The sequence below is a fragment of the Hipposideros armiger genome, unplaced genomic scaffold, assembly GCF_001890085.2.
Source record: "Hipposideros armiger isolate ML-2016 unplaced genomic scaffold, ASM189008v1 scaffold_629, whole genome shotgun sequence".
NCBI classification, from domain to species: domain Eukaryota; kingdom Metazoa; phylum Chordata; class Mammalia; order Chiroptera; family Hipposideridae; genus Hipposideros; species Hipposideros armiger.
The window spans coordinates 687,979-713,328 of NW_017731979.1; the positions used below are offsets into that span (position 1 = coordinate 687,979).

At 46.0% G+C, this 25,350-nt stretch overlaps 1 protein-coding gene across 1 annotated transcript in view; it reads left to right on the forward strand.

Moving 5' to 3' along the window:
- ADCY8 (adenylate cyclase 8) overlaps positions 1 to 25,350 on the forward strand; it is a 205,289-nt gene that overhangs the window by 166,751 nt on the left and 13,188 nt on the right. Inside the window, exons 12-15 of the mRNA XM_019625474.1 lie at positions 3,916 to 3,994; positions 11,714 to 11,872; positions 20,068 to 20,214; positions 24,819 to 24,946. Of these exons, the coding sequence (XP_019481019.1) occupies positions 3,916 to 3,994; positions 11,714 to 11,872; positions 20,068 to 20,214; positions 24,819 to 24,946 (513 nt within the window). The remainder of the gene's footprint in view (positions 1 to 3,915; positions 3,995 to 11,713; positions 11,873 to 20,067; positions 20,215 to 24,818; positions 24,947 to 25,350) is intronic.

A 25,350-nucleotide genomic window follows, 5' to 3' on the forward strand; every position in this document is an offset into this window, starting at 1 on the left:
AGCTCCAGGTTGAGCTGTTGTTCAGCATCTTAGCTGTAGAGGGCAGTGTCACTGGCCCTCATATGTGGGATCCGAACCGGGCCCTCTGGCGTCCCAAGCCAGTTCTTAACCATCGCGCCACTCGGCCGGCCCAGGAATAATAGCATCTTAATTGTTGGTGTGACAATTAGAACTGGCAGTGTATGTAAAGTGTTATTACAGGTATGGCATCAAATCAGCACTTAGCAAACGCAGTCATCAGTACGACAATAGAATAAAAGATAAATTCAAACTGGCTAGTTTATTTTGGGTTTCACGGAGGAAATGAGAGCTAATAGCAAACTAAAAATTAGGCTCCAGATGCACAATGGCAAAAGCTCTGAACCTGGTGCCTGAGATGTGAATTCTCATTCAGGCTCCGACACAAATCAGCTGCGTAACCTTGGGCAAGTGACTTCTCCTCCCTGGGCCTCAGTCTTCTACCTGTGAAATAAGAGGCTTGCAAGGAGTAATAACATATTGTGTAATGATACACAAATATGGAATAAAATAGATCCATTAAATTCACATTGTAAAAGTAATTACATGGCATTATTTTTAGGATATATACTAAGTGCAAAAGTGGGTGACAAAAAAGTATGAACCATACAATCCTAAATTTGTAAACATAAACATATTTTTGCACAAAGGAAAAGGAAATGACATTTAGTTGACCTCAAAATATTAACCATTGTTTTCTCTGGGTTGTAGGCTTAATTAAGGACAATTTTTGTTTTTTTATTTGTGAATTTGTAGTAGCTTCTATGTTTACTACAATTAGCGTAAATACTTCTGTAAGGAGTAACACAAATTAAATATTAATTTTGTGAGACATCAGATAAGATGATGTCTACAGATTGTTATAGCTCTGAAAATGACATTATCCAATGTGTGTTTTCACTTCGTTATGTTCTTCTCTGTTAACGTAGGGAGATGGTAGTATTAATTCAATTTTATTAATACAAATAAATTAGTTTAAATGTCCTTTGTTTTAAGTCTCTGTCACCCAATATCAAGAAAAGCATTATAATTTTATGCAGATTTCAGCCATTTGGCTTTCTTTGGAAATACTTCAAATAATCATAGAAGCCACACACACACACACACACACACACACACACACACAATTCCTAAATGCAAATCCCAACTCTCTCTGGATGTTCCTTGACCTGGCTGACTTACTGTGCGTATTCTGTGGTCTCTACTCAGTCCATATTTTTTCCACCTGACATACATCAGAAAGACTCAAAGATAATTCATAATTTTCATTTACTTTTCTTCTGAATTTGAGCTAGTCATCTCTCTGTTTTCGCTCAACCACCGCTTTCAAAATGATTCAAGAGGTATTTATGTTTCCTCTTGAAAGTATGTTTTAAGTGATAAACTGCCAGGCTTAAAAAAGTCATCTGCATCACAAAGAAAAGGATATTAGAAGTGCCAGTTAAACCAGGAGTTTGGGCCGCATTCAGGAGGAGCTAAACAACGGGCATTTCCCATTGAAACTATGTGTGCCAGTGATTTTTTTTTAAAAAACCACCACCACCAGGAGCAAGATCATGTGCTGGGAGCTTAATGGGGCACAGAGAGGGAGACGTGGGCCATGCACCATGCCAACCAAGCATGTTGCCAAGATTAGCCCATTTAATCCTCACAGTGATGGAGGTAAAACACTGCTAGAGCCTTTCACAGGGCAACAAACTGTAGCCCAGAGATATGAAATGGCTTGTCCAAGGTCAAACAACTGGTTAGTAGCAGAGCTGATATTGGAAACTGGGTCTACATGAGTTACAAAACTCATGTCTTTAATAGTTTTTTTCAGGAGTCCACAAACTTCAGGGGCCCGGGAATTAGAGACATGGAGGAAAGAATGATACCAGGATATGCCTATCCCCGCCCCCCAAAGAAAAACAAGCACTATAGTGACTGTGAGTCAATGAATCCTAGTCCCTAAAATGCTGGATGACAATACGGAGCTCACAGTCCTACCATCTTCACTTCAGCACTGGTGGTAGTGGACAGCTCCAATAGAGCTGCACACTCTGTCCTGCTGAGCCTGTCCATGGCCTCAAACTTGACTTGACTTCTGATATTTTCTTATTATCCTTACACTAGAGGCTTGTAAACCAGCTAGCTAAGCAAGATATATGTTCCGTACCTGTAGAGCTCAGCCCACCTTCTCCTCCCAGATTCTTACCATCCTTTAAGACTAAGTTCTTGAGTCTTCCTGAACATCCAGCTCAGGCTACTTTCTCTTTCTATGTATTCCCATGGCAACAAGGATGTATCCCTACTATGGAGTGTATTGTGTTATGAAGTTATCTGTCTATTTGGTTCTTTTTTTTTTTTACTGGACTCTTTTGAGGCCAAAGACAATGTGCCTTCTTCATTTCTTTATCCCAGCATGTGCCTGGCACACAGTAGATGCTCAGTAATTATGTGCTTTGCTGGGGCTATAGAAAAGAAACACAATAATGAGTAACATCTAATATTAGCATCTCATCTCCGAGGCAAAGCAGATGGAACTAGGAATTCATAAACCTGAATCCCTCCTCCAAGAGAAAGCATGTTTCCATTCCTAAGTCCTGGTCTACCTGGAGACCTGGACTGGGCCTGGCCCTCTGTAAGCTGGGAGGGTCTTTTAGCATAAAGCTAGATGAGAAGCTGGCCTTTGCGGCTGAGTTCTTGCCCCCATGCCCTCCCGCTAGTATCTAGCAGGAATAGAAAAGGGAAAGCCGGAGGTTGCCTGGGTGCAGCCATATTAATGCTCACTTTACTCCTCCAAGTACTGCATCTCATCTATGATGGCCCCATTGTGTCCTTAAACCACATCAGCATTAAGTTATTCCGAGTGAGTTCTGAGAATATGTGTGCTTGTGATTTAGAGGTGATAAAACAAAGGAGTGGCATGAACTAGTTTTAGTGACAAAAAATATACTGGCAGCCATATAAAAAACTATTGTAGAGGGTAACATGAGGATGCTAGTGGGAATCATGGTGGCTGCACTCAGGGGGTGGAGGTGGAGATGGAGGGAAGTGGATGGACCAGGGATATATTTTGGTGGAAGAGCAGACAGGACTGGGATATTAGAGTGGTGAGGGCTGACTCCTAATTTTGTTTCTGTTTTTGGCTCAAGCACCTGGGTCAATGGACATGGGGACATTGCCTAGGTGAATGGATGCGGGAGTGTTGCCTGAGGTGGAGACACTTGGGGGATAGAACAGAAGGTGATAGAAAGCAAGTCACAGCACCATAGAGATGACTTGTCTTGAGCGTTTTTATTTTCAGTGTTCTTTTTTAGCCAATGGAAGCCTGGCAAGGGTATAAGAATTGAAACGGGGGCAACAACAGTGCCCAATTCCTAGAATTGATATAAGAATTTCAAATATTGATAGAAGTTAAGTGTCCAATTCACAGAATTGATATAAAAGAATCTAAGTGTGATTCTTACAGCACGTAGAACAGGACCGCCACATAGCAAGCACTACATACCTATCTCTTAAAAGGCTAACATCTAAAAAAGGGAGTGGGGGGCGGGGATCCTGGTCTTCACATGGATTTTTGAACAAGAAAGTATAAGAGCTCTTTGAAATCTAGAGAAAGTGTTCTGCAAATAGAAGACGCCACTGTGAATGTGAGCACACTGCCAAAATGCTAGACTCGACAGTCTTCCCCCAGGTCTGACCTGAGTGAGCTCACACCCATGAGGGCCAACCGATTTCTGCATCAGCCTCTGTGAAAGCCCTCAGAGTAGTCCCTATGGCCCAGGGAGTGCTCAGGAAGTGAGGGCCTGTTTCTTTCATGCCCACTCATTTCTGAATCTGTCCTAACGAGTGCCCTTGGAGTCCCTCTGTGGTTGTCAGGAACCACACCGCCATTTGCATTTCTTCTTCCAACAGAGACTTCCTGGGGACCAAGGAGGCGTCGCTGCTGCTGATGACCATGTTCCTCCTTGCCGTGTTCTACCACGGACAGCAGGTAATCTAACATTCTGCTCTGACCACCTTCAGTCCCCTCTCGTTTTCTGCTGCCATGAAACTGGCCTTCGCTCTTCTTTGTAGCGAATGACTATTCACTGCTTGAGATTGAGAGTGTAATACCCAGGGTAGGGCTGTTTTGGAGAACCCCTTGAGATTGTTGTGTGTGCAGCATTTTGCTCACTGCCCTACCTAAGTACAGGAAGTGCTTCATTACTGATTTGCCCTGTGTAGGTAGAGCCCCAACCCTCCCCCCACCCCTGCCCCATATTGATGCTATGTCCCTCTGAGCCTCTAGTCTGCCAGGATCTGGGTGGGCACTGTGGGTAGCTCTGTACAAAACCCACCCCTGGCCCCAAAGGTTCTAGTCTCCTGGAGGAGAGCAGAGAGCAGACTCCAGATCCTGCCATGGGGGTGTGCTGTGTGTGGATCAGGCTGTCTAAGGCCTTCAAGAGTTGGAGAGGCAAGAAATGATTCTGCATGGGAGCATCCTACCAGGCTGCACCCAGGAAGTGTCGTCTGCTGTCACCAATGGGACTTCTCCATCAACTTAGACCATGAATGAGGGAATGTTCGCCACCTGGGGAGATTTCCTCTCTCTGGTAGAGCCAGACCCCACGGGCTTCACTGCTCTGCTCTGGTTCCCTGTCCATGTTGCTTTGGTATGTAAGCACTTCCAAAAAAAAAAAAAAAAGTAACCAGGAAAGGAAAAAAGACAAAACAGGAAGATGGTCAGACAGAGCAGAAATAGAAACAGATCACTGAGAAATCACTATGGAAACGGAGAGGTAACAAACCCTGAGAAAACCAGGGATGAACCAGCCGCAAACCCCAAGAACCTAGAGAGACATATATAATGCTATTTGTAATAAAGGGGGGGAGTGGTAAAAGGGATAAAAAAAGTCATATAAAAATTGGCAAGCAAAGACAAGGGGGAAAAGAGTTCATATACATCAAGTTCCTACTGAGTGCCTAGCACTTTACCTCTGTTATCTCATTGAATCTTCCCACAACCCTGAATGGTAGTTATTATCAATCCTGTTTCACAGATGAAGAAAGGAAGGCTACTCAGCTAGATTCAAGCCCAGACCTGTCTCCCAAGCCCACCGTGTCCCTTCTCTCGACTGGAGAAAGACACAAACTTGTCTGACGCCAATGCGGTGGCCCCGGGCGTTCCATCTCGCGGTGTGACTCTGACTCGTTTTTCAATTTTAGCTGAATTTATGATGAAACAATAAGCCTAATGTCAGTCGAGCCATTTCCAGAATTCCTATATTTAGGTCTCAGGCTCTCTTTGAGAGCTGGGGTCATGTCTCCCATGTCTGATGGCTTCTAGTCCCAGGGGACAGCTCCTTAGGATGACATGCAAATGACAGCCCACTTGCGAGCTATGAAGACAGACTCTGACAAGGCAATCCTACAGAAAAACACATGCACACTCCATCACCCAGGTTTTAAACTGAAAAGTGAGAAATCCACAGAGAAAGCTGAGAGAGAGCGCGCGTGCAGAGGGAGCATTCTTGTTCCATAAGGAAAGTGTTCCCGTCTCCTCTGTCACCTTAAGTAATTACTTCACTTCCCGCCCTGTTCGCGCTCCCTTCCTCAATGCTTCTCTAGCATTCTGATGTAATTTATTCTAGTCTCCACTTGTCCTGGGAAAGCAGAAGCACTAATCATGTTAAGAATATGTATTAAGTACGACTATAGATGTGCACAGTGAGTGTCTAGTGCTTCAGTGACACCCGATAGCTCCCTTTTTTATTTTTTAGTGTTCAAATGGCTTTGAAATTACACAGTCACATAACTGCAGCAGTTACAGGTAGAGGCTTGGAGTGAGGGAGAGCCTATTTAAACCCCAACTCTGCCACTTAGCAGATCTGTGACTTTCAGTAGTTTACTGAACTTGAAGTCTGTTTTCTCCCCTATTAAATAGGAACAGGTCCTATAGGGTTGTTAGAGTATTAGATGAGACTGTAATTATAATCTACTTATCCCAGCGCTTTGTGTATAGAATCAATGCTCAAAAATCATGAGCTATTAATAGTTTACTCTGAAAACAAGCCTTTGAGACAAACAGAGAAAGTATTATTATCCATGTGGTCCCAGCGCGGGAGCAGAGACGCAAGTCACTGGAGCTCACAAAGCCCATAAGAAAAGGCAAACAGAACACAAACACCCTACCGTCTGGGTCCATTCTCTTTCCACCGCGAGCTGCTCACTGCCTTCCTGTGAGAAGATGCTTTCTGTAGCTTCGCCTCACTTCAGGTGTCACCCATTCATAGCATCGGTGAGGGTCCTGCTCGTCTGGATCGAGTCTGCCCATTCCTGGCTTTTGCTACCTGCTTCCACCGGTTTCCCTTTGTGACTCAGGGGCCCTCTATTTTTATGAAAGGCTGAATAATGCCCATTGATGCCTGGTACACAGCAGCCTCCTGGTGGGAGCGTATGGCGCTGATATGCCACTGCTTCCTCCTCCTCCAGTCAGGTGAGTGTTCTGAAGGTTGCACACCTGGAGCTTGGTTCACTCACAGCCCTGAGGTGTGGGCTTTGCCTCTGCGTCTCCATGTATGGCAGAGGCAGCCACCCGCTAGGCACAGAGATTAATGAGGTCACTTACTTCCAGGTCTGGTAAAGACAGGCACTCAGATTTTGCAGGCTAGAAAGAAAGACCCAAGTCTTGGAACCAAATACTCTTAAATTTGAGTCCCAGCAATGCCACTAGGAGAACGGGGGACCTTGAGAGACTCAAGCGCTCAGAGCTGTCATTTTTTTTAACCTATGAAATGAAAAGGATAAGAGTTGGAGAACAGCTGAATGAGGGCAAGTAGAGTATAGGAGTTAAGAGTCATAGCTTAGAGTCCAATGCCCCGAGCTGAACTCTACTTGTGAGACGTTGGGCAACTGACTTCACCTTCCTGTGCCTCCATTTCCTTCCCTGTCAGATGGGGATAATAAGGTACCTACCTTGTTGAGTTGCTGAGTGATCAAATGAGCTCCCTGTATGAAGTGCTTAGAACAGTGCCTGGTCCACGGCCAGAGCCGTGTTATGTGGTAAGAGCCTGGCATGAAACATATGGACACTATGAATTAGCTAGCTCCCTTGGTACTCTTTTCACATAGCCAGTTCCCTGATGGTTTAGTAAAAACCAGGAAAAAGAGTGCACTTTCAATTCAATCGACATTTCTTAAGCAAATGCTGGGAATTTTCACATTTAAGAACGCAGTGCCCGTGCCTTCCATATGCTTTGCTTTTCTCTCCACGTCTTCTCAAATCGGACTGTGTTGAAATGCGTTTTCCTTTTTTGTGCGCTCTCTTTACCACTCGGCTATGAGTAAATCAAAGGCAGAGACTGAGTTTCCCTCATCTTCCCATGTCTGGCCCCCCAGCACATAGTAGGTACACTAGATCTTTGGTAACAGAAGAGGAAGGCTTTGCTTCCGTGAGGGTCTAATAGTATGTGACGCCTGCCTTATGAGACTTGCTTTGTGGAGAGACAAGGTAGCACTGTGACTGCCATCTTTATGGCCATGCTTTAGATGCACTCACCTGGCCGAAATGTAAAGTGAGTCCTGTCTTGTAACTGGAAAATTCTTTTTTTTTTTAAATTTTATTGGGGAACAGTGTGTTTTTTCAGGACCTATCAGCTCCAAGTCAAGTTGTTCTTTCAATCCAGTTGTGGAGGTCACAGCTCAGCTCCAAGTCCAGTCACCATTTTCAATCTAGTTGTGGGGGGTGGGGGGAGCTGCAGCCCACCATCTCATGCGGGAATCGAACCGGTGACCTTGTTGTTAAGAGCACGTGTTCTAACCAACTGAGCCACCCAGCAGCCCAAAAATTCTTGCTCAAATAGACTCAAGTATTCCAATTTCCCTACTCATGTTTCTGAGTCAAGTTCAATTAGATGAGAGTGTTTCAACAGAAAATAAATAAAAAATTATCTCTTGCTTCAAGTAAGCATGAATTTTAAAGGGGGAAAGAAAGTATTTCATTTGGAAATAGTTGCGAATGAGAAAAGTCTACCCTTGACAAAGGCAACTTCACAAATCAAAACCCAGTGCTCCTGAACCTGGAGGGAAAAATACTAAAACACAGCTTGGATCTGATGTCATCCAGAGATGACTTAAATTACAGTAATATCTTATAAATATACATTTTAAACATTTCAGAGTTCTTTTACATGCATATGACATATGTCATTTGGTCCATGTAATAAAACCATATAATAATCCATGACTCTTGAATTAGACATGATGGGGGTGATTATTATTTTTTTAGGAGAACCAAAATACAAGAAATTGAATGACTTTCCCAAGGTCACACAGCACCTTGGCATAAAATAGTTTGAACTAGCATTCTTTTGTACAGCCTGTTGCCTCCACTTAAACATTTTTTAAATTTTTTCTTATGGAAAATTTCAGACATATATAAAAGTATATAAAATAGTATAATGAACCCACAGCTTCAATGATTATTAACTTATATCCAGTCTTTTTTCATCTATATCCCTATTTATTTTTTTATTGCCCCTCCCCAATTATTTTGAAGCTAATTTCAGATGTCCTATCATTTTATCAGTCGATACTTCAATATGTATCTAAAAGACAGAGAATTCAATCTAATCACGATATTATGAACACATCTTAATATAAAAAACGGTAATTCTTTAACATTTGCCAAACTTCCGGGAAGTGTTGCAATTTCTTAAGTAGTTTATATTTTTTAAGTTTGTTTGAATTGGGATCCCAATAAAATCCACATATTGTCATTGGTATATGTCTCTTAAGTCTTCTTTAATCTGTAGGATCACCCTCCATCTTTTTTTTCTTTCATTATTTTTTGAGAGCCATCTGACCTCTAGAATATCTCCCCATCTAGAGTTTGTTGATTGCACCTCTAGAGTTATTAACACATTCCTCTGTCCTTCCTTTTTCCTGCATTGGTTATTATGTTCTAGAAACTTGGTGAGATTCAAATTCAATATTTTTCTGCAAAAATATTTTGTTGGTTTTGTGAACCACTATACCCGACACGTAATGTCTGCTTATCTCTCTTTGTTTGTGATGTTAGCAGCTATCGATATTGATTTTATAGGTGGTGATATTCCAATCCTATCAATACTCCATAATTTATGACCTGGAACATGTTTTAAAAGAGAACCTTCTCCTCACCAACTATTTGTTACCTCGAAGTACAGCTCATAAAAGCAAAGGCAGGATAAATGCTTCATTCTGTGCCTATAAATGTGTTCCCATTAAATTTTCTAGTAACTTCTTTACTTTTTTCCCAAGCATCATCTAGAGGTGATGAGTGAGGTTTTGTTTTTTAAGTGTCATTATGAACTTATTCATTTTAACATACTTCCTATGTTTCAATTCATTGCAAAAATTATTCTTCGTAAAGTTCGATTTGTCACATCTTTGACAAGGGGCGCCTGTCTATTCACACTGGCTTCTGAGTCCTTCCATCATAACCCCAGTAGACTCTGGTAGTCAGCCTCCTTGCTTTCTGGTGTGAAAAGATGTTCCAGGCTTGTACATTTTCTTCCCTAGACTTCGACCTGTTCTGCAAAGAGCGTGAGGTCATTTTTGTAGGAATTGCTATTATGGAGCCACAGTCTGGACATTGGGAGTGCTTATTGCTACGAGGTTTTCATTGTTTGTGAGCCTTGACTTCAATGGGCGGAGCTAGGAAATACGTATATGTCATGAGTTCATAGCGATGCTTCCATTGCAGAGTCAGGTCACAGGCTTTTCACTTAACCTCATCAACCTCTCATCTGCATCTCCTTTTTCCCGTCCCCAAAATTCCAGTTCTCAGTGACACCAATACAAATACTCATTTGCTTTATCCTACAATTCATATACAATAGTCTTAGAATAATAACACAAACGCTACCGCCTACAATATGACTGGTGTAAACAGTTTTAAGATTCTTGAGATGTGTTTTGAGCTCTTTTCATTCTTAGAGCATTTCCCTCTGCGAATGCGTCATCAAATTATTGTGTTAAAAGAAATTTGGAATAGTTCCTCTATTCGTTATACATGTAGGTTCATTTGCTTAGTTGTTTGTTTTTACAGAGTTTTCAAAAATCTATTTAGTTGTGTAGCTAAGTAAAATATTGCTGTGATTCAAGAGTCAAGTTTATAAAACAAGATGCAATTTTAAAAGTTTAAATTCTATCCCTATTCCTTCCTTATTCCTTCCCTTCCCTTCCTCATCACATCAGTAATGATTTTTTATGGTGTTTTACTTTTTATTTTTTGTACTTCGATTTTTCAACAATTAAATAAAAAAATATAAATTATATATATATATACATATATATGTGTATATATGTATATATATATATATATATATATATAAAAGAGAGAGAGATATGCAGATATCTCCCTTCCTTAGATCAATGGTTGCATACTACACATGCTTTTGTCCATCTCCAATTGGAGACAGTCCATCAAAGTATAGAGAAGTAGTCTTCCTTTCTTTTCATAGCTGTAGACAATAGTTTATTCACCCAACAAGATGAACACTTGGGTTGCTTCCAGCTTTTGCTGTTACAAATTCTGCTGAATGAATAACCTGGTGCCTCTGTCTTTTCTTAACTTTTGTCCTCCACTGAGACTTTCACGTAAGACAAAGAAAATGAACCAGTTGAATTTTGAAGCCCTTGAATTCAGGGTATCCAGCCATGTATGTGTTTAATGGAGCAACGTCTTGTTCATTTCGATAGTTAAGACTTTGAAATGACAACACCCCAAAGCTGAGATTCTTTAGAAAGAAAGCTGCCTACTTTCCAATGCAAAGGGAAGCTAGGACAAGAGGGGACAAGTGTCTGTGAAGGACTTGCTGTGAGCCACGTGCTTAATCTGTAACTTCCTAAACAATTCCTCTTCCAGTCTTGCATGGTCATTGGTATTCAACCCAATTTTAGAAATGAGGGGACTTGACATGAAGTTACTAGTCCAGGTCAGTCTTTGAAGTGGGACCAGGACTCTCTGCATTATTTGCCTCTCAACTACATCCACGATCCTTCCACTATTAGCTCATCCATTTCTTCCTTGTTGCCTAGTGATGATAAGAGTTCAGACTCTGGGGCCATACTGTGGATTGATCCCAAATCCTGGCTTCCCCGCTAACTGGTGTGTGACTTTGCTCAAGTTACTTAACCATGTTTGTTTTGATTTTCTCATCTGTAAAATAAGGACTGATGATAAGACTTTCCTATTTAGGGTTGTTGTGTGAATTAAAGGAGTGAATATATATATGTTGCTCAGAATAATGCCTGCACATAACAAGCACCATCTGAGTCTTAGCTGGCTTTTATTATTGTGATTTATTTGTTGAGTCAACACATTGATTGAACACCTGCCCTGTGCCAGGCATGTTGCTGCATGTTAAGGATATAATATCAGGTAAAAGGACCCCTTACCTCACAGCACCTACAGTCTAGTAGAAGACACAGGCGTTCCCAGATCATCACACAAACAATTATAAAAACAGGTGCCATCATGCTAGGAAGAGGAGGTACACAGCCCTGTGAAATCTGATCATCCTCTCATCTCTTGGCCTCAGGCATAATGCCTCCCAAAATGTGCAGATGGTTTCTGTTTCGTTTGTGATGAGTTCCTGAGAAGCCTCCCCCACCTGCCACACCTGTGTACCTGAAACCCACACCAGGAAAGTCCATCTGAGTCTTCTTTCTCTCACCTGAACTGCAGCTGGAGTACACAGCTCGCCTGGACTTCCTGTGGCGAGTTCAGGCCAAAGAGGAGATCAACGAGATGAAGGAGCTGAGGGAACACAATGAAAACATGCTGCGGAATATCTTACCCAGTCACGTGGCCCGCCACTTCCTGGAGAAAGACCGAGACAACGAGGTGAGCCCAGGCTTTTCTGGCCGGTGAGAAGGGGTGGCGGTGGGTGGGGTACAGTGGCACACGCTGATTCCAAGCTCTGAGAGAATTCCACTGTCCTCCTGTGAGCACATGAGAATGGAGACCATGCCTACCACATGGCGCCAGGCCATGCCAGCTGCCTAGCACCATGAAATTTACACAGAGCCTCCCAGCCTCATGTCCCTCATCTGTAAGATAGACATAAGATCCCCATTGCAACACTGAATTGGAATCTTAAAGTTTTATATATGTGTGTGCACACATTTTTAAATTATATATACCGGGGGTGCCCAAGGAATGTACACATTTTAAGCGATGGTATCTATGTATTACTTTTCGAAGTTGAATTGAATTACAGTAGCAATGTGTAGTATAACATTCGCTTAAAAGATGGGGTTAATCAAATAAATGCTAGTGTCATTCATTGTATTACATTTAATATAGTTTTTTCCTTGCTTAAAATGGGTATACATTTTTTTTGGCACCTTCTGTACGTACATATATATACATACACACACCTGGGTATATCCCCAAAAGAATTTAAAGCAGAGTCTCAAAGAGACCCCATATTAATAGCAACATTATTCACAATAGCCAAGAGATGGAAACCACCAAGTGTCTATTGACTGATGAATAGATAAACAAAATGTAGTGCATACACACAGTGGAATATCAGCCTTAAAAAGGAAGGAAATTCTGACACGTGCTACAACATGGATGAATCTTGAGAACATTATGCTCAGTGAAATACGCCAGTCACAGAAGGACGGATACTGTATAAGTATCTTACATGAGTACCTAGAGAAGTGAAATTCATAGATAGGAAGTAGTATGGCAGTTGCCAGGGGCGGGGGGGAGGAGGAAAGGGGAGTTATTGTTTAACGAGTACAGTTTCGGTTTTGCAAGATGAAGAGGTGTGAAGATGGACAGCTGTGATGGTTGTGCCACACTGTGAATGCGCTTAGTGTTACTGATGTGTGCGCTAAGTGGTAAATTATGTTGCATGTATTTTACCACAGTTTTTAAAGTATATATATATATATATCTTCTGAGCACATTTCCTACCATGTAGGAGGTGCTCAAAAATGCTCTTTTACTTATTTCTGTTTTTCTTACTATATTAAGCCTGAAGGGCACTCTGAGGTCAGCCCAGTTGCTAGTATTCCTTCCTCACTGTCTCATCTTTGCTTAGCAGTGAGCACCTCAAAGAGACCCAAGTGATTTGGCATCTGCTACGTGTCAGGCATTGTCCTGGACATTGCAGTGAGCAAGAAAAGACTCACGTGCCTGGAAAGCTTCCTGATCAGACGTGGGTAGGGATAGAGGGGTTCTCTGATCGATGTAATAAAGTAATACTTTTCCTCACTTTATGAATGAATTCAGTGAGACTCAGACAGTTTCAGTCATTTGTCCGAAGTCACAAAGTTACTAGTTGGAGGGACAGAGCGACTTCCCGGGAAACCCTGTGGTGGGGAGTCCCGAGGGCAGAGAAGTCGGAAGGAAGGGTCCGGGAGTTGGAGGGCAGCGGTCAAAACAGCATCTCTCACTCAGCCACTGGAGTTGCCTGGTCACTTGACCGAATCATTTGTTAGAAGAGAGGGCCCCGCTGCTCTTCAGTAGTCTGTGCTATTTGGTAGCCCCTGCCGTATTGGGCTCACCTGTGGACAACTGATGGGTGGCTGGAAGTACCTGGTGGGCCTGTGGACTCCCTGTGCCAGGTACGAAGTGAGCCGTAGATGGAAGTATGTTGGAAAACTGCCCAATGATGTTCTGAGACCCTCCAGACCCAGTGTTGACAAAGCCAGTGGGAACCCGTTGAAACTGTCAGCCCATCATCTGTTTTCCCCCAAAGTTGATTTTGGTGGCAGTGGAACTGCTTCCCTGAGGAAAGAGAAGGCACTTCCGTTTCAGCAAATGCTCCCTCTGGGCCAGCCACTTGGCGGCATTCGCTGATTTAATTCTCATTGTGATCCAGAAAGGCTGGTGTTTTACTCCATTTCAAGATGACATAGAGAATCACGGAGGGAAAAGATCACCTCCTCCGTAGAATAGAGATAAGAAGATCAGGGAAAGCATCCTGCCGGAGTCCCCAATTGTGCTTTGTCTGATGGATGAGGAGATAAGCATTTGTTCAATAAGCCTCAGTAAAATATTGATTGACCGCCTGCCATGTGCCAGACACTGGACGGACAAGGTGAGCAGGAGCACTGCAAGCAGAGGGAACAGGTGTGCTGATGCACAGAGGACAGAGGACACCTGTGCGAGCTGGCAGCACAGTGTGACCAGGACCCAGCAAGGAAGCTGGGGGTGATGGGGACACAGCCGCAGAAGCAGGCAGGGGCCACGTCAGGAAAGACCACTGTGCTCTACCGATGGGCAGGCAAATGCGGTGACGTGGAGCCAACCATGCAGGGCTGTTCAGTTGTTCACGGCTGGCTTGAGGGCTGACATCTGGCCAAGTGCAAGCTCTAGCCTTTGGCCATAAAAGGGCAACTTTGAGTGAAGCAGACTAAACTTTTCAGGGATCTGAGTCACATCAAATATTCAACAAATATTTATAAGGCCCAGGCTGTGCACGAGGCATCATTGTAGAACCCTATGAGGTCCTGAGACACTCATGGTGAACTAAACAGACAAAGACTTGCCATCACCCAGCTTACATTAAAATGGAGGCAGAGAGATGAAAACTGAGCACAGAAACACACAAGGGTGCTTCACATTGTGGTTGATTGGCGCTCTGATGGACAGGTACAGACCACTGCTAGTCGGTGACTGGCAGGGCAGGTGTGGTCAAGGGAACCGTGCACTGGTTGTTTGGGTGGTTGTTGGTTGGTTGGTTGTTGGTTGGTTTGTTGGTGGTTGGATGGTTGGTTGACTGGTTGATTTGTTTTAATTTGTAGATTTGATGTCTTTAGGTATGGAATGGGCTCTCTGATGTAACCATCTGTGTCCTGACACTTATGTTCCCTGCTGGTCCCAAAAAGACATCTGGGTTTGTAATGCTTGCTTTAGGGCAGAGCTGGGTGAGACCTACAGGGTCCGTTTCCCATCCAAGCCACCGCAGAAAGATCAATGAAAGAGACGCCAGGGGATGAGTAACCTGCTGCTTGAATAGTCAGCTCTTGATAAACTCAGGCCCTTGAGGGTCTCTTGGATGCAGATCAAGGCACCACCCCACCCACCCCAACAGATGGAGTTTTCTGGAATTAGGTTCAGGCCTGGTTTCCTCAAGGCTCCCTAAGGCCAGAAGCTTTGTTGCAAGAGCTTCTTGACAAAGCCAAGAAAGCAGAGAGGATATCAACGTGCATCAAAGCATGACCAGAAGGAGCGGGTGAGGCACTGGAGCCCTCAGAGGACAAACCCAAGGGGAAAGGAAAGGAAAGGAAAGCTGCCTTTCAATCAACACATCAAAACCATGAGGGACTTGGGACCCGTGGGGAGGAGCAACAGTACATGGCTTCCTCCTGAAACGAAGGAAACCGACCACAGATGCTGAGACTTCAGGTCATCAGCTGTTCTCCAGGCCAGACACCGACTGAGCAAAATAAATGGCAGGTTCAGCCTTAATCATATGAATAAGACATTGTCAATAAAATGTCATTTAGTTGAGGTTTTATAAATATTTAAAGAGTTCACACTCAACTAGGCTTAAACCCAGGAAGCTTTTTACCTTGTGTAGAGAAGTTTCGCATTATGATGAAACACCATGTACTGAACCCCTACAGCAAGCCAGGTACTGAGACAGACAAGTGATGAAAACGATCTTTATCGTTCTATTCACAACCTTAAGAGTTCTGTCAACTGCACATTATTGAAGAAGAAACTGGGGTGCAGACAGGTCCATGACATGCCTCGCTTTATTTAAGCAAAGCTACGACTCAAATCCTGTTCCTCAGATTTCTCCCATCTGGGCCACACTGCCTGCTGACCGTGCTGCTACCCCTGCTGGCGCTGGGAATTTGGGCAGACTGTGTGTGTGTGTGTGTGTGTGTGTGTGTGTGTGTGTGTGTGTGTGTGTGTGTAGGAGAGAGAGACAAAGTACTGTAATATATGCAAGAATGACAAGCAGAGGTGGCACTGCTGGGTCTACAAAACTCCCAGCTTTATGGTCTGTTACCAAATGAGACAACTGTAGCTTCACTTCTTGCTACACATCTGAACTGTGATAAAAATGATGATAAAATGATGATAAAAATGATGAAAAAAATAGTGATAAAAATCCCTGAAAATCTGATTGGAAGGCATCTGTGAGTTGGGTCCCAGCTTGCATGGGACCCCAGCAGTGCTCACAGGTATGAGAAGCTAGGAGGGAAGAAGGCTTATCCCCATTTCATAGATGAAGAAACTGAGGCTCAGAGAAGTAAAGGAACTTGCCCAAGGTCACAAAACAAGTGGGTAGTGAGCTCAAATTCAAACCCAGATATGTGTCACTTCAAAGCCAAATGCTGTGTTTTTTCCTCCTCCACCTTGCATGAGTGGGAGCAGAGGGAGCAGTGACAAATGGTGACTCAAACCATCCAAACGTGGGGCGGTGGACAGAGCCTCACCCCCCAAAACCTCCTGTCCAAATCTGTTCCAGTTGTGTCACCCACACAAAGGTTCTGGCAGCTCCCACTGTTGTGCTGCGCTTCTGACTTAGAATAGCTCTCACCACCCACAGGCAGGGACTTGCTTGCAGATAAGGACAGCTGGGCTGGGTCATCAGTGTCCGACAGGCTATCACTGAGTCCCAGGAAACCCACTCGCCCGTGGTGGCTTTACCAGGAGCTGCTGTCTCAGGTGCTGGACAGTTTGTACAACTCCAGTTCCATCCCTGCCACTCACTAGCTAGGGTAACTTACCCAACCTCTCTGAGTCCATTTCTTCATGCAGTTAATGAGGAAATACTACTGCCCCTTGCTGAGCTGATGTGAGAGTTGAACTGTATAAGAATACATGAAGTGCCCAATGCATGCAGCCTAGTACAAGGCAGGTTCAGTAGAGAAAGGCCGATGTCCTGGGTCCAGTTCCTCCTGGCCACTCTCTCCATCGGATGGCATCTGGCAGAGCCATTCGAGGCGGGGAGGGTCTCTTCACACCCCTCCAACCTCCAACAGGATGCACAGAGCCAAGATCAGAGCTCAGGTTATATCTTCAAGTTTATGCACGGCGGGCCTCCCCCAGTGTCAAATCAACCATTCGCTCAGATGGACCTATCAGAACCAGCTTCCAATTCCAGTGACATTTACTCCTAGGCATTAGCCTGCTTTCCATGGTTATTATTGTTGCGGTGATTATGGTTATGGTTACTGCCATTATTATTATTATTATTATTATTATTATTATTATTATTATTGTTGTTGTTGTTGTTGTTGTTGTTATTGTTATTATTATTATTAGAGCAGCATGGGCTCTTGATCTTGAGTCAGACTGCCTGAGTATGAATTCCAACTCTACCTCGCAACAACTGTGGGGCCTCAATTTCCCCACAAACAAAACAGAATCTTAACTGTATCTACCCCATGGGGTCATTGCGAGCATTAAATGAGGGGAAGTTTGGGCAGTATTCTATGTCACATCTGTCACACAGTAAGTGCTCAGTAGATGTGGCTGATATTACTAGCATTAAATTTATTATTTAGCAATCAGAACATTCCAGTTATTGACAAAGGCTGAGAACTAATGCTAAGAAGAGTGTAGGAGGTGACAGGATTCATGAGAACACTCCAGCACACTGATGATTAAGAAACCCCTGGTGACTGGTCATTTTATGTCACCAAGTATAAACTGAAGTGGGAAGCAACTTGGCCAACTCTAATTATGGAACGGGTTTCAGAGTGCTGGGGTAGGGTGTTCTCTTTTTCCTCTGTGTTAAGCAGAAAATAGAAATATAGGTGCTATGGGCTGAATTGTGTCCCCCACAAATCATATTTTGCAATTCTAACCCCCAGTACCTCCGAATGCAAGTGTATTTGGAGATAGGGTCTTAAAAGAGGTGATTAAGTTAAAATGAGGTTATTAGGATGGGCCCTAATCCAATATGGCGGGTGTCCTACTAAGAAGAGGAGATTAGGACACAGACACACACAGAAGGAAGACCATGTGAGGACAGAGGGAGAAGGAAACCATCTTCAAGCCAGGGACAGCAGCCTCAGAGGAAACCAACTCGGCCGACACCTTGATCTTGGGCTTCCAGCCTCCAGAATTGTGAGAAAATAAATTTCTGTTGTTCAAGTCACCCACTCTGTGGTGCTTGGTTGTGGCAGCCTGAGAAAACAAATACAAAGGTAACAGAGTAAACAGAGATTCCTTTTCTGCTCCAGATCAGTTATTTGGGGGATATGGTTCTGGAAGCTTGCTTATGCAGGTTCTCTGAGCCCTAAAGCAGAGCCAAGTTCCTCCTGTGGTATCACTCCATTGTTCAAGGTCGAGGGGAGTAGCCCCACCTTAGAACAGCTCCTTGGCTGCCATCTGTGCTCCTGCCACCCAGCCAGCCCAGTCTAGCCAGCCACCAGCTGGCTACCTGTGCTCTTGGACGAGGACTAGTGAAGGCATCCGTTCAGATTCATCCACACTTAAAAGCTCAAGACCGACTGCTCGTGGATCAGAGATACCATCTTTCTCAGACCGGGGGCACAAAAAGCAGAGAAGCCAAGCCCACCGGGCAGAGTGGGGAAGGCCCTGGGGGGTCTTCTAACCCTGGCTCTTCCATTATCAGCTGTGGGACCCAAACAACAGCCGAACTCCTCTCTGTCTCATTTTCCTGATCTGGAAAAGGGGGGTGATCATCGTACCTGTTTCACGAGATTATTGCAAGGATTAAATCACTGAATTCCCCTGAAAGCTCCTTGTAAGCTTTAATGTTTCCTACAGAGGCTGGGGAGTCCTTCACTCAACAAACAGTTTTGAGCATTTACCTTGCACCAGACCCTGTGCAGGGCGTGCCTTATATTGCAGGCATCCAAGCACGAGTAACCGATGGTGTGAATGCCCTAAGAGGAAGACTCTGGAGGCTTTGCCCTCGTGGAGAACACACGGAAAGGAAGAGATGGACATTAAGGCAGCAATGCAGGCGGCAAGCGCTACAGTAGGGAGCTACTGAGGGTGCTGCCACAGCACCGAGCTCAGCCCCCCCGACCCCACCAGGGAGTCTGGGAAGGTGTGTGGGAGACATGCTATCCAGTGGTTAGTGAAGGCAGAAAACAAGGGTTAGCCTGGTTAGGGAGGCTGACCGCAGGCAGCAAGGACATGCCCCAGCAAGGGACAGACAGAAGAATAAAAGCAGTGATGTGTGCAACAGATGAGGGTGTTTTCATTTGGTTTCTTCCAGAAACATACCTTAAGTGATTCAGGTACGAGTCATTTGCCTACTTGGTCCCAGGAAATCCCTGTAGGCAGGAGAGCGGGAAGGTGTCATCAGACTAGTTACTTCCATGGGTGACTGGCGCTTAATCCCACCTCGGAGTTGGAGGAAATGGTGTAGAAAGCATACTTCAAGATTGGCCTGAGGGGTAAAGGGGCTGGAGCCTATCCATCAGTCATTGGTTGAGAAGTTTGGGCAAAGATGGAGACTGGCTGGTAGTCACAAGTGCCTTCAGGATCCACGGCACAGTCTTACAGGCGACAATTTGAGGAGGCGGGGATGGTGGAGGAAGATGGCAGGAGAAAGAAATAGGAAAGAAAAGGTCCGCTGGGGGAAGAAATTAGAAGGGGGTCGAGGCATCAGGCAGAAGTATTGCCCTTCAGTAGAAGGAAAAACGCATCGTCTGGAGTTGAAGCAAAAGAGATGAAAAGAAACATGAATGGAGACCAGCGTGTGGGTATTGGAACACCATGCCTCAGCTTTCTCAGTGAAGAGACAAGACCATCTACTGGGAGGAATCGAGTGGAGGGACATTAAGCAGAGGGTGGTTCCGGCTAGCCATTGAGAACAGAAAAGGAAGCTGAGGACAAAAAGCAGTCAGAACTCGGGGCCCAGCTGAGGCTGGAGACCATGAATGTCCAGTGGTCTCGTTTTACATGGTGATGACGCTGTGGTTACGGTGTGGAGGTGACGGAGTCAGAGGTCCTGCTCTGTCCTCTCTGTGGGCACCTGTGCATGGGTGCAGGTGACCATATACAAGGGGGGGGGCGGCCTCCCTGCAGAGCCTCGCCTCTATTGACTGCTTCTGGTTGTTCCTCTGTGTGTCCCCATCCAGGAGCTGTATTCTCAATCCTATGATGCCGTCGGGGTGATGTTCGCCTCCATCCCAGGGTTTGCAGACTTTTACTCTCAGACGGAAATGAATAACCAAGGAGTGGAGTGCCTGCGGCTGCTAAATGAGATCATCGCTGACTTCGATGAGGTAACGAAGCCGCAGGAATTTACCATCCCACGTGCCCACCACTGTCCTAACATTATGCTATCCACTGGAGCCATGGCCATTTTCTGCACTTACAGAACTCCAGGCTGCATTACAGACATAAACACGCACTATCTAACCTGATTGTCACAATTATCACGAGATAAATGCTATTGTTCTCCCTGAGGCGGAGGGAGGGGATCAAGAATATATTCCAGGTAGCACTTTCTTCTTCCAGCCTCCATGAGTCTAAAGACACATAATAATGGGCGGGGAGGTTGGGGAGTACTCATGTTGAACTTTAATTCTGTGAATAGACCTGGCAGGAGTGGGCCTTCTCCTTCCCGTCCCCCAAGTTGAAGGAGGACACCAATGCCCGTCCACCTGCCTAAGCCTGAGAAGGGAAGTCAGTGGTCAGGTGAGAGAGCGCTGGAGAAGAAGCCATGCACAGATGCAGGTTCAGCTACAGTCGGGCCTCAGCCTGATCCCCGGGGAGCTCAGGAGCCTAAGCGGTACCACAGGGATGTTTCTCACTGAGGCAGGCGGGCCAGGCTTTTGTACCCCTGCACTGGTCAGCCACTGTCTGTGGGCTGTCCTGGTGCAGATGCATAGCCTCCCTGCATTTCCAGCAAGGGGACTCCCCTGGACCCAGGGCCGTTCTCCAGAGAGGCGTGCAGCCGTGCACGGTCAGCAGGCAGCCATCATGGCGTTCTGGAGGACGACCCCATAGAGCAGGTGTGGGCGGGGCACCACCAGCATCCACCAATCCCATCCGCTCTAGGTCCCCACATGCCACTTGGCTCCTGAGTCCTTCTTCTTAATAGCATTCAGACCTGCCCCTTTCTCACCATCAGAGCTGCCTTTGTCTTGCTTTAAGCTGTATTATTTCTCACCTGGATGAGCACAGCCATCTCCTGCCTCACACCACCAGCAACCACCGAAAGTGGTTCCCCACATACTGCCATCTTCACTATATCGCATTTAGCAGTGGCTTCTTCCTCACACTAAACCCACAGGATAGGCATCGTTAGCCTTCATTTCATCAATAAGCCAAACTGAGACTCAGGAACACCAGCAGAGCGCAGGCTTTGCACCACTAAGGGGCACTGCCAAGGTTGACAGCCAGGTGCGCTGTCCTGCTTTGGTTTGTAACCACTGTGTTGCCCCGGTTCTCACTGAAGTGGCATTTCACGGTGCCGGCTCTGTCGTCACAAACTCAAGGACGGCTCCTGTAGTTGTCCTAGGGATGAGGGTGGGGGTCAAGGTAAATAAGACACAACCACTTCCCGCCTTTCACGGCTTCGTGGACCAATGAGACAGGGTGACTCTGAGTTGCCTTTACCAAGGAGCCAGTGGCAAGTGTACTCGTACAGAGGGCCTTGCCATTTGGGGAGCGGAGGGCAGTCATGTGGTGATAGCACCTTTACTGCCACCCTCCATGCCAGGCCATAAGCTCCTGAAGATAGAACGTACACTCATGTATCCCGGGAGGTCCCCAGGGCCTAGCACTGTGCTTAGAACATAAGAGATGCTCGTCACTGATGCTTTATTAATTAATTCTGTAATGAGACAGAAACCAGTGGACAAAGGGGAAGGTGAAGATGGATAAGTGCGGTCCAAACCATGCTTTCATGTAAAAAAAAAAAAAAACTATAGCTCTATAAAAAATAATCTGACTGAAGGTTGAGACATGAGGCTGTTTTATTTTTAACTCGATAGACTCCATCACCCCAAAGTGCTCACTAGCATGTTTTTAAACTGTGATAAATAAATGTGAACTAAATGCACATCTCTGTGCTCCAAATTGTAAACACCCAGGGTCTTCCAAAATACAGAGAGGGAGGACAGCGCCCCTAGTGGTAGAGATGGGTGCTTGCAGGGGGACGTTGGAGAGACTAAGGGAAGTCCAGGAGGCTGACATCTTCAGAACAAGACTGTGGAGGAGAATGAGGGGGAGGGAGCAGGGGCGCGGCGGGGAGGGGGAGTAGGAGAGAAGGCAGAGGAGAAGGAAGAGAGAAGAACATGTCATCAACAAGGGAAACACATTCTCTGGCTTGCCAACCCCAAGCACTGTCAGCGTCCTTGGGTCACCCAGACATGCCTTCTTGATCCGGATCATCTAGCCTGTGCCCTGGCTGGTCTCCAGCCAGACGCCCTGGTGCTCACTTTAATAGTGATGCTGCCCCGCTTGCTGATACAGTTACCGCTGGAGCCTGAGAGCGTGCGAAATTCTTTCTTGGCTCAGAGGAAAGCAGAACATTGCACAGAGCACAGGCTCCAAGATGGGGTTTGCAATACCGGAGACCAGGTCCCTGGCCCCACAGCCCCTGCCCCCGCAAGGGCGGAGGAGCCCTCTCACATCTCACTGCTCCATGCAGACCAGCGAATTCATAAACGGGCTGATTAGGAACCCCTTATGCCCAAGACACTTTTAGCTGTAGAGCAGGTAAATGTGCTGCATGGATAGTAAATGAAATAAAGAAGCCTCTTGCTGCCTCCCAATCAGCTTCTGAGGGGGACGCAGCTTTGCCTGGGTCTGGAACTGGCCCTGAGCCAAGCAGTTCCCACCAGAAGAGAGGTCGGAGAGCCCCTCCTGCAGGAAGCTGGAGAAATGGAGTTGTAAGGAGGTGAGGGAGGTGGGCAGCTGAAGGCAGATGTGCCAAGACCTCTGAGCTAGCAGATCAACAGCAGAAGGGCTGCTGGGAGACCACACCTGCTGGAGCTGTCTGAGGGCACAGACAGGATCCCCGGCTGAGAACATGCAGGCTCTGCAGCCACTTCCTGCCCTGGGCACAGTTTGCAGACTCTCAGCCAGGGCAGAGCGGTTTTCTCAGCTCAAGAAACAAAAGTAGCGAACAAAGGCTGCTCCGGCTGTGAATCAAGCTACACACACACACACACACACACACACACACACACACACAAAACAAAGCAAATCACGAAAGCACCTGCCTGTGTTGCTCATGTTTCCCAGAAGAGTTTCTCTTGAGCTGGAATTTTCCAAGCTTTCTTAGCTCCTGCTTAATGCTGAGAGGATGCCTGTAGCAATATGGTCTGTAGAAAATCCACCACGTCCTCTCTGTCTGGCGTATCTCTCTGCGCGCCCCCTCCAGGATGGCATGAGCCCCTGAGGACATCACAATCCGAAAGGGAGGCAAGGAGCTGGCGAACCAGGAGTTACATCCAAATACCTGCCAACAAGAGGAAATAAGAGGCCAGAATTCAGACTTGGGAGCAGGGGTTTGGACTTTTGAACTTAGCTCTTGCACTCGGAGCCGGCTTCCCGGATGTGTGACCTGTGCATTGGAGGTAGCGGGACAGAGACAGGGTCTAGGTGTCTCTGAAGGTGGAGCTAAGGCGCTTCTGACAGGTTCAATGCGGGTTATGAGGGTTTTATGCAGAACAACTGGAAACATGGAAACACCATTCATCAAGATGGCAGGTGGGTAGAAAGGACTGAGGGCGGAGCATTGAGGATGGCAAATTGGGGGTGCCTGTTAGACCTGTACTGGGGGTGTTGCTTAGCGATGGTGTAGGCGAGTCTGAAGGTCAAGGAGGACACAGACATTGGGAGTCTTCAGCAAAGTGACTGTGTGGAAAGCCGTGAGACTTGATGAGATCTCAGGGGAGTGACTTTACATCCTGAGCCCACCGGCAGCATCTGACCCAGGTGACTGCACCTTCCCCTGGGGGCACCTTGTGTCCCACTTGACGTCTGCCCACTCGTGGTTTTATTTCCATTTCTCTGTCTTCTTTGCTGGTTTCTTCTTGTCTTCCTTACCTTACAATGTAGGTGGCCCTGGGGACGGGGTGTTGTATTCAGTCTTGTATGGGGAGGACAGCAAGACCCCAGTGGGATGACATTTGAGGAAAGACCTGAAGGAGGTGAGGGACGGGCCCTGCAGCCTTCGCCTGAGGGAAGACTGTCCCATCAGGGAAACAGCAAAGGTCCTGAGGCAGAGGCAGGCCTGGTATTAGGACCAGCATGGAGGTCCATGTGGCTGGAGCAGAGTGAGCGAAGGGGACAGAGCATGGCAGGATGGGCAGGTCCCAGTGAAGACTGTGGCTTTGACCCTGAGTGGGACCGGATGCCACAGGCGGGCTATGCACAGAGCAGAGACATGGCCTGACTAAATGGGGTCACCCTGGCTGCCGTGCGGGGCATGGGGTAAGGGCCGGAGCAGGTAGGCGATTGCAGCAGGTAGGTATAACCTAACGGCGGCTTAGACCAGGTTACGGGCGGAGAAGGGCTAGGATTCCAGATACACGGTTAACGTAAACCCAAAAAGATGTGTGGATGGACTGGGGAACATTTGTGATTTCTCGTTTAAACTCATAAGGGAGCTTTGTTTATTTCAAAATTCACAGCAACAGACCTAAAAGAGTACCTGGCCACACCCATCCTGTGCCTGGCACGTGGCAGGTGCTCAGTATATATGTGTTGACTCTCTGAATGCATGGCTGCCAGAGAGAAAAGTTGCTACCTCAAGGGCACTAAACCAGGCAGGGGCAGATCCCCAGTGTGGGCCTGGGGACTGTTGTCAGGAGCCCCAGGCTGCTGCTGGACAAATACACACCGGGACTAACCACTGCCTCCATCGTTTCAGCTGCTCGGCGAAGACCGGTTTCAAGACATTGAAAAGATTAAGACTATCGGCAGCACCTACATGGCCGTGTCAGGCCTGTCCCCTGAAAAACAGGTAAAGGAACTCTTTGGATGCAAACACAACCTAGGGCAAGGGCCTCCCTACTGTCACATCGTTGAGGGCGCTAAGGCCACCGTCACCGGGAAGCTTAGGGACCGGGAGGGAGACGTTCTGCTGAACTGGATAGTCTAGCTGTGGGATGTGTATTGCTCCCGAGGTAAACAGCATCTACTGGATGAAACGATGCGTCTTTATGATGGAGAAACTTCTAAGCTTCATTCAGAACCTCGCTGTTCACTTGCAGGACAAAATCAGGGCCAAGAAGTAGCCTCATTATGATTTAGTTGTGGGGGTTACCCGATTCTAGCCTATTTTCTTATTCTTACTTTTGTTTTCTCCTCCAAAAGTAATATGTAACATCAACAACAATAATGATGATAATAATAACTCCTGCTCTGCTGCGTGTCAGCTGTGTGCCAGGCTCTAATGTTAA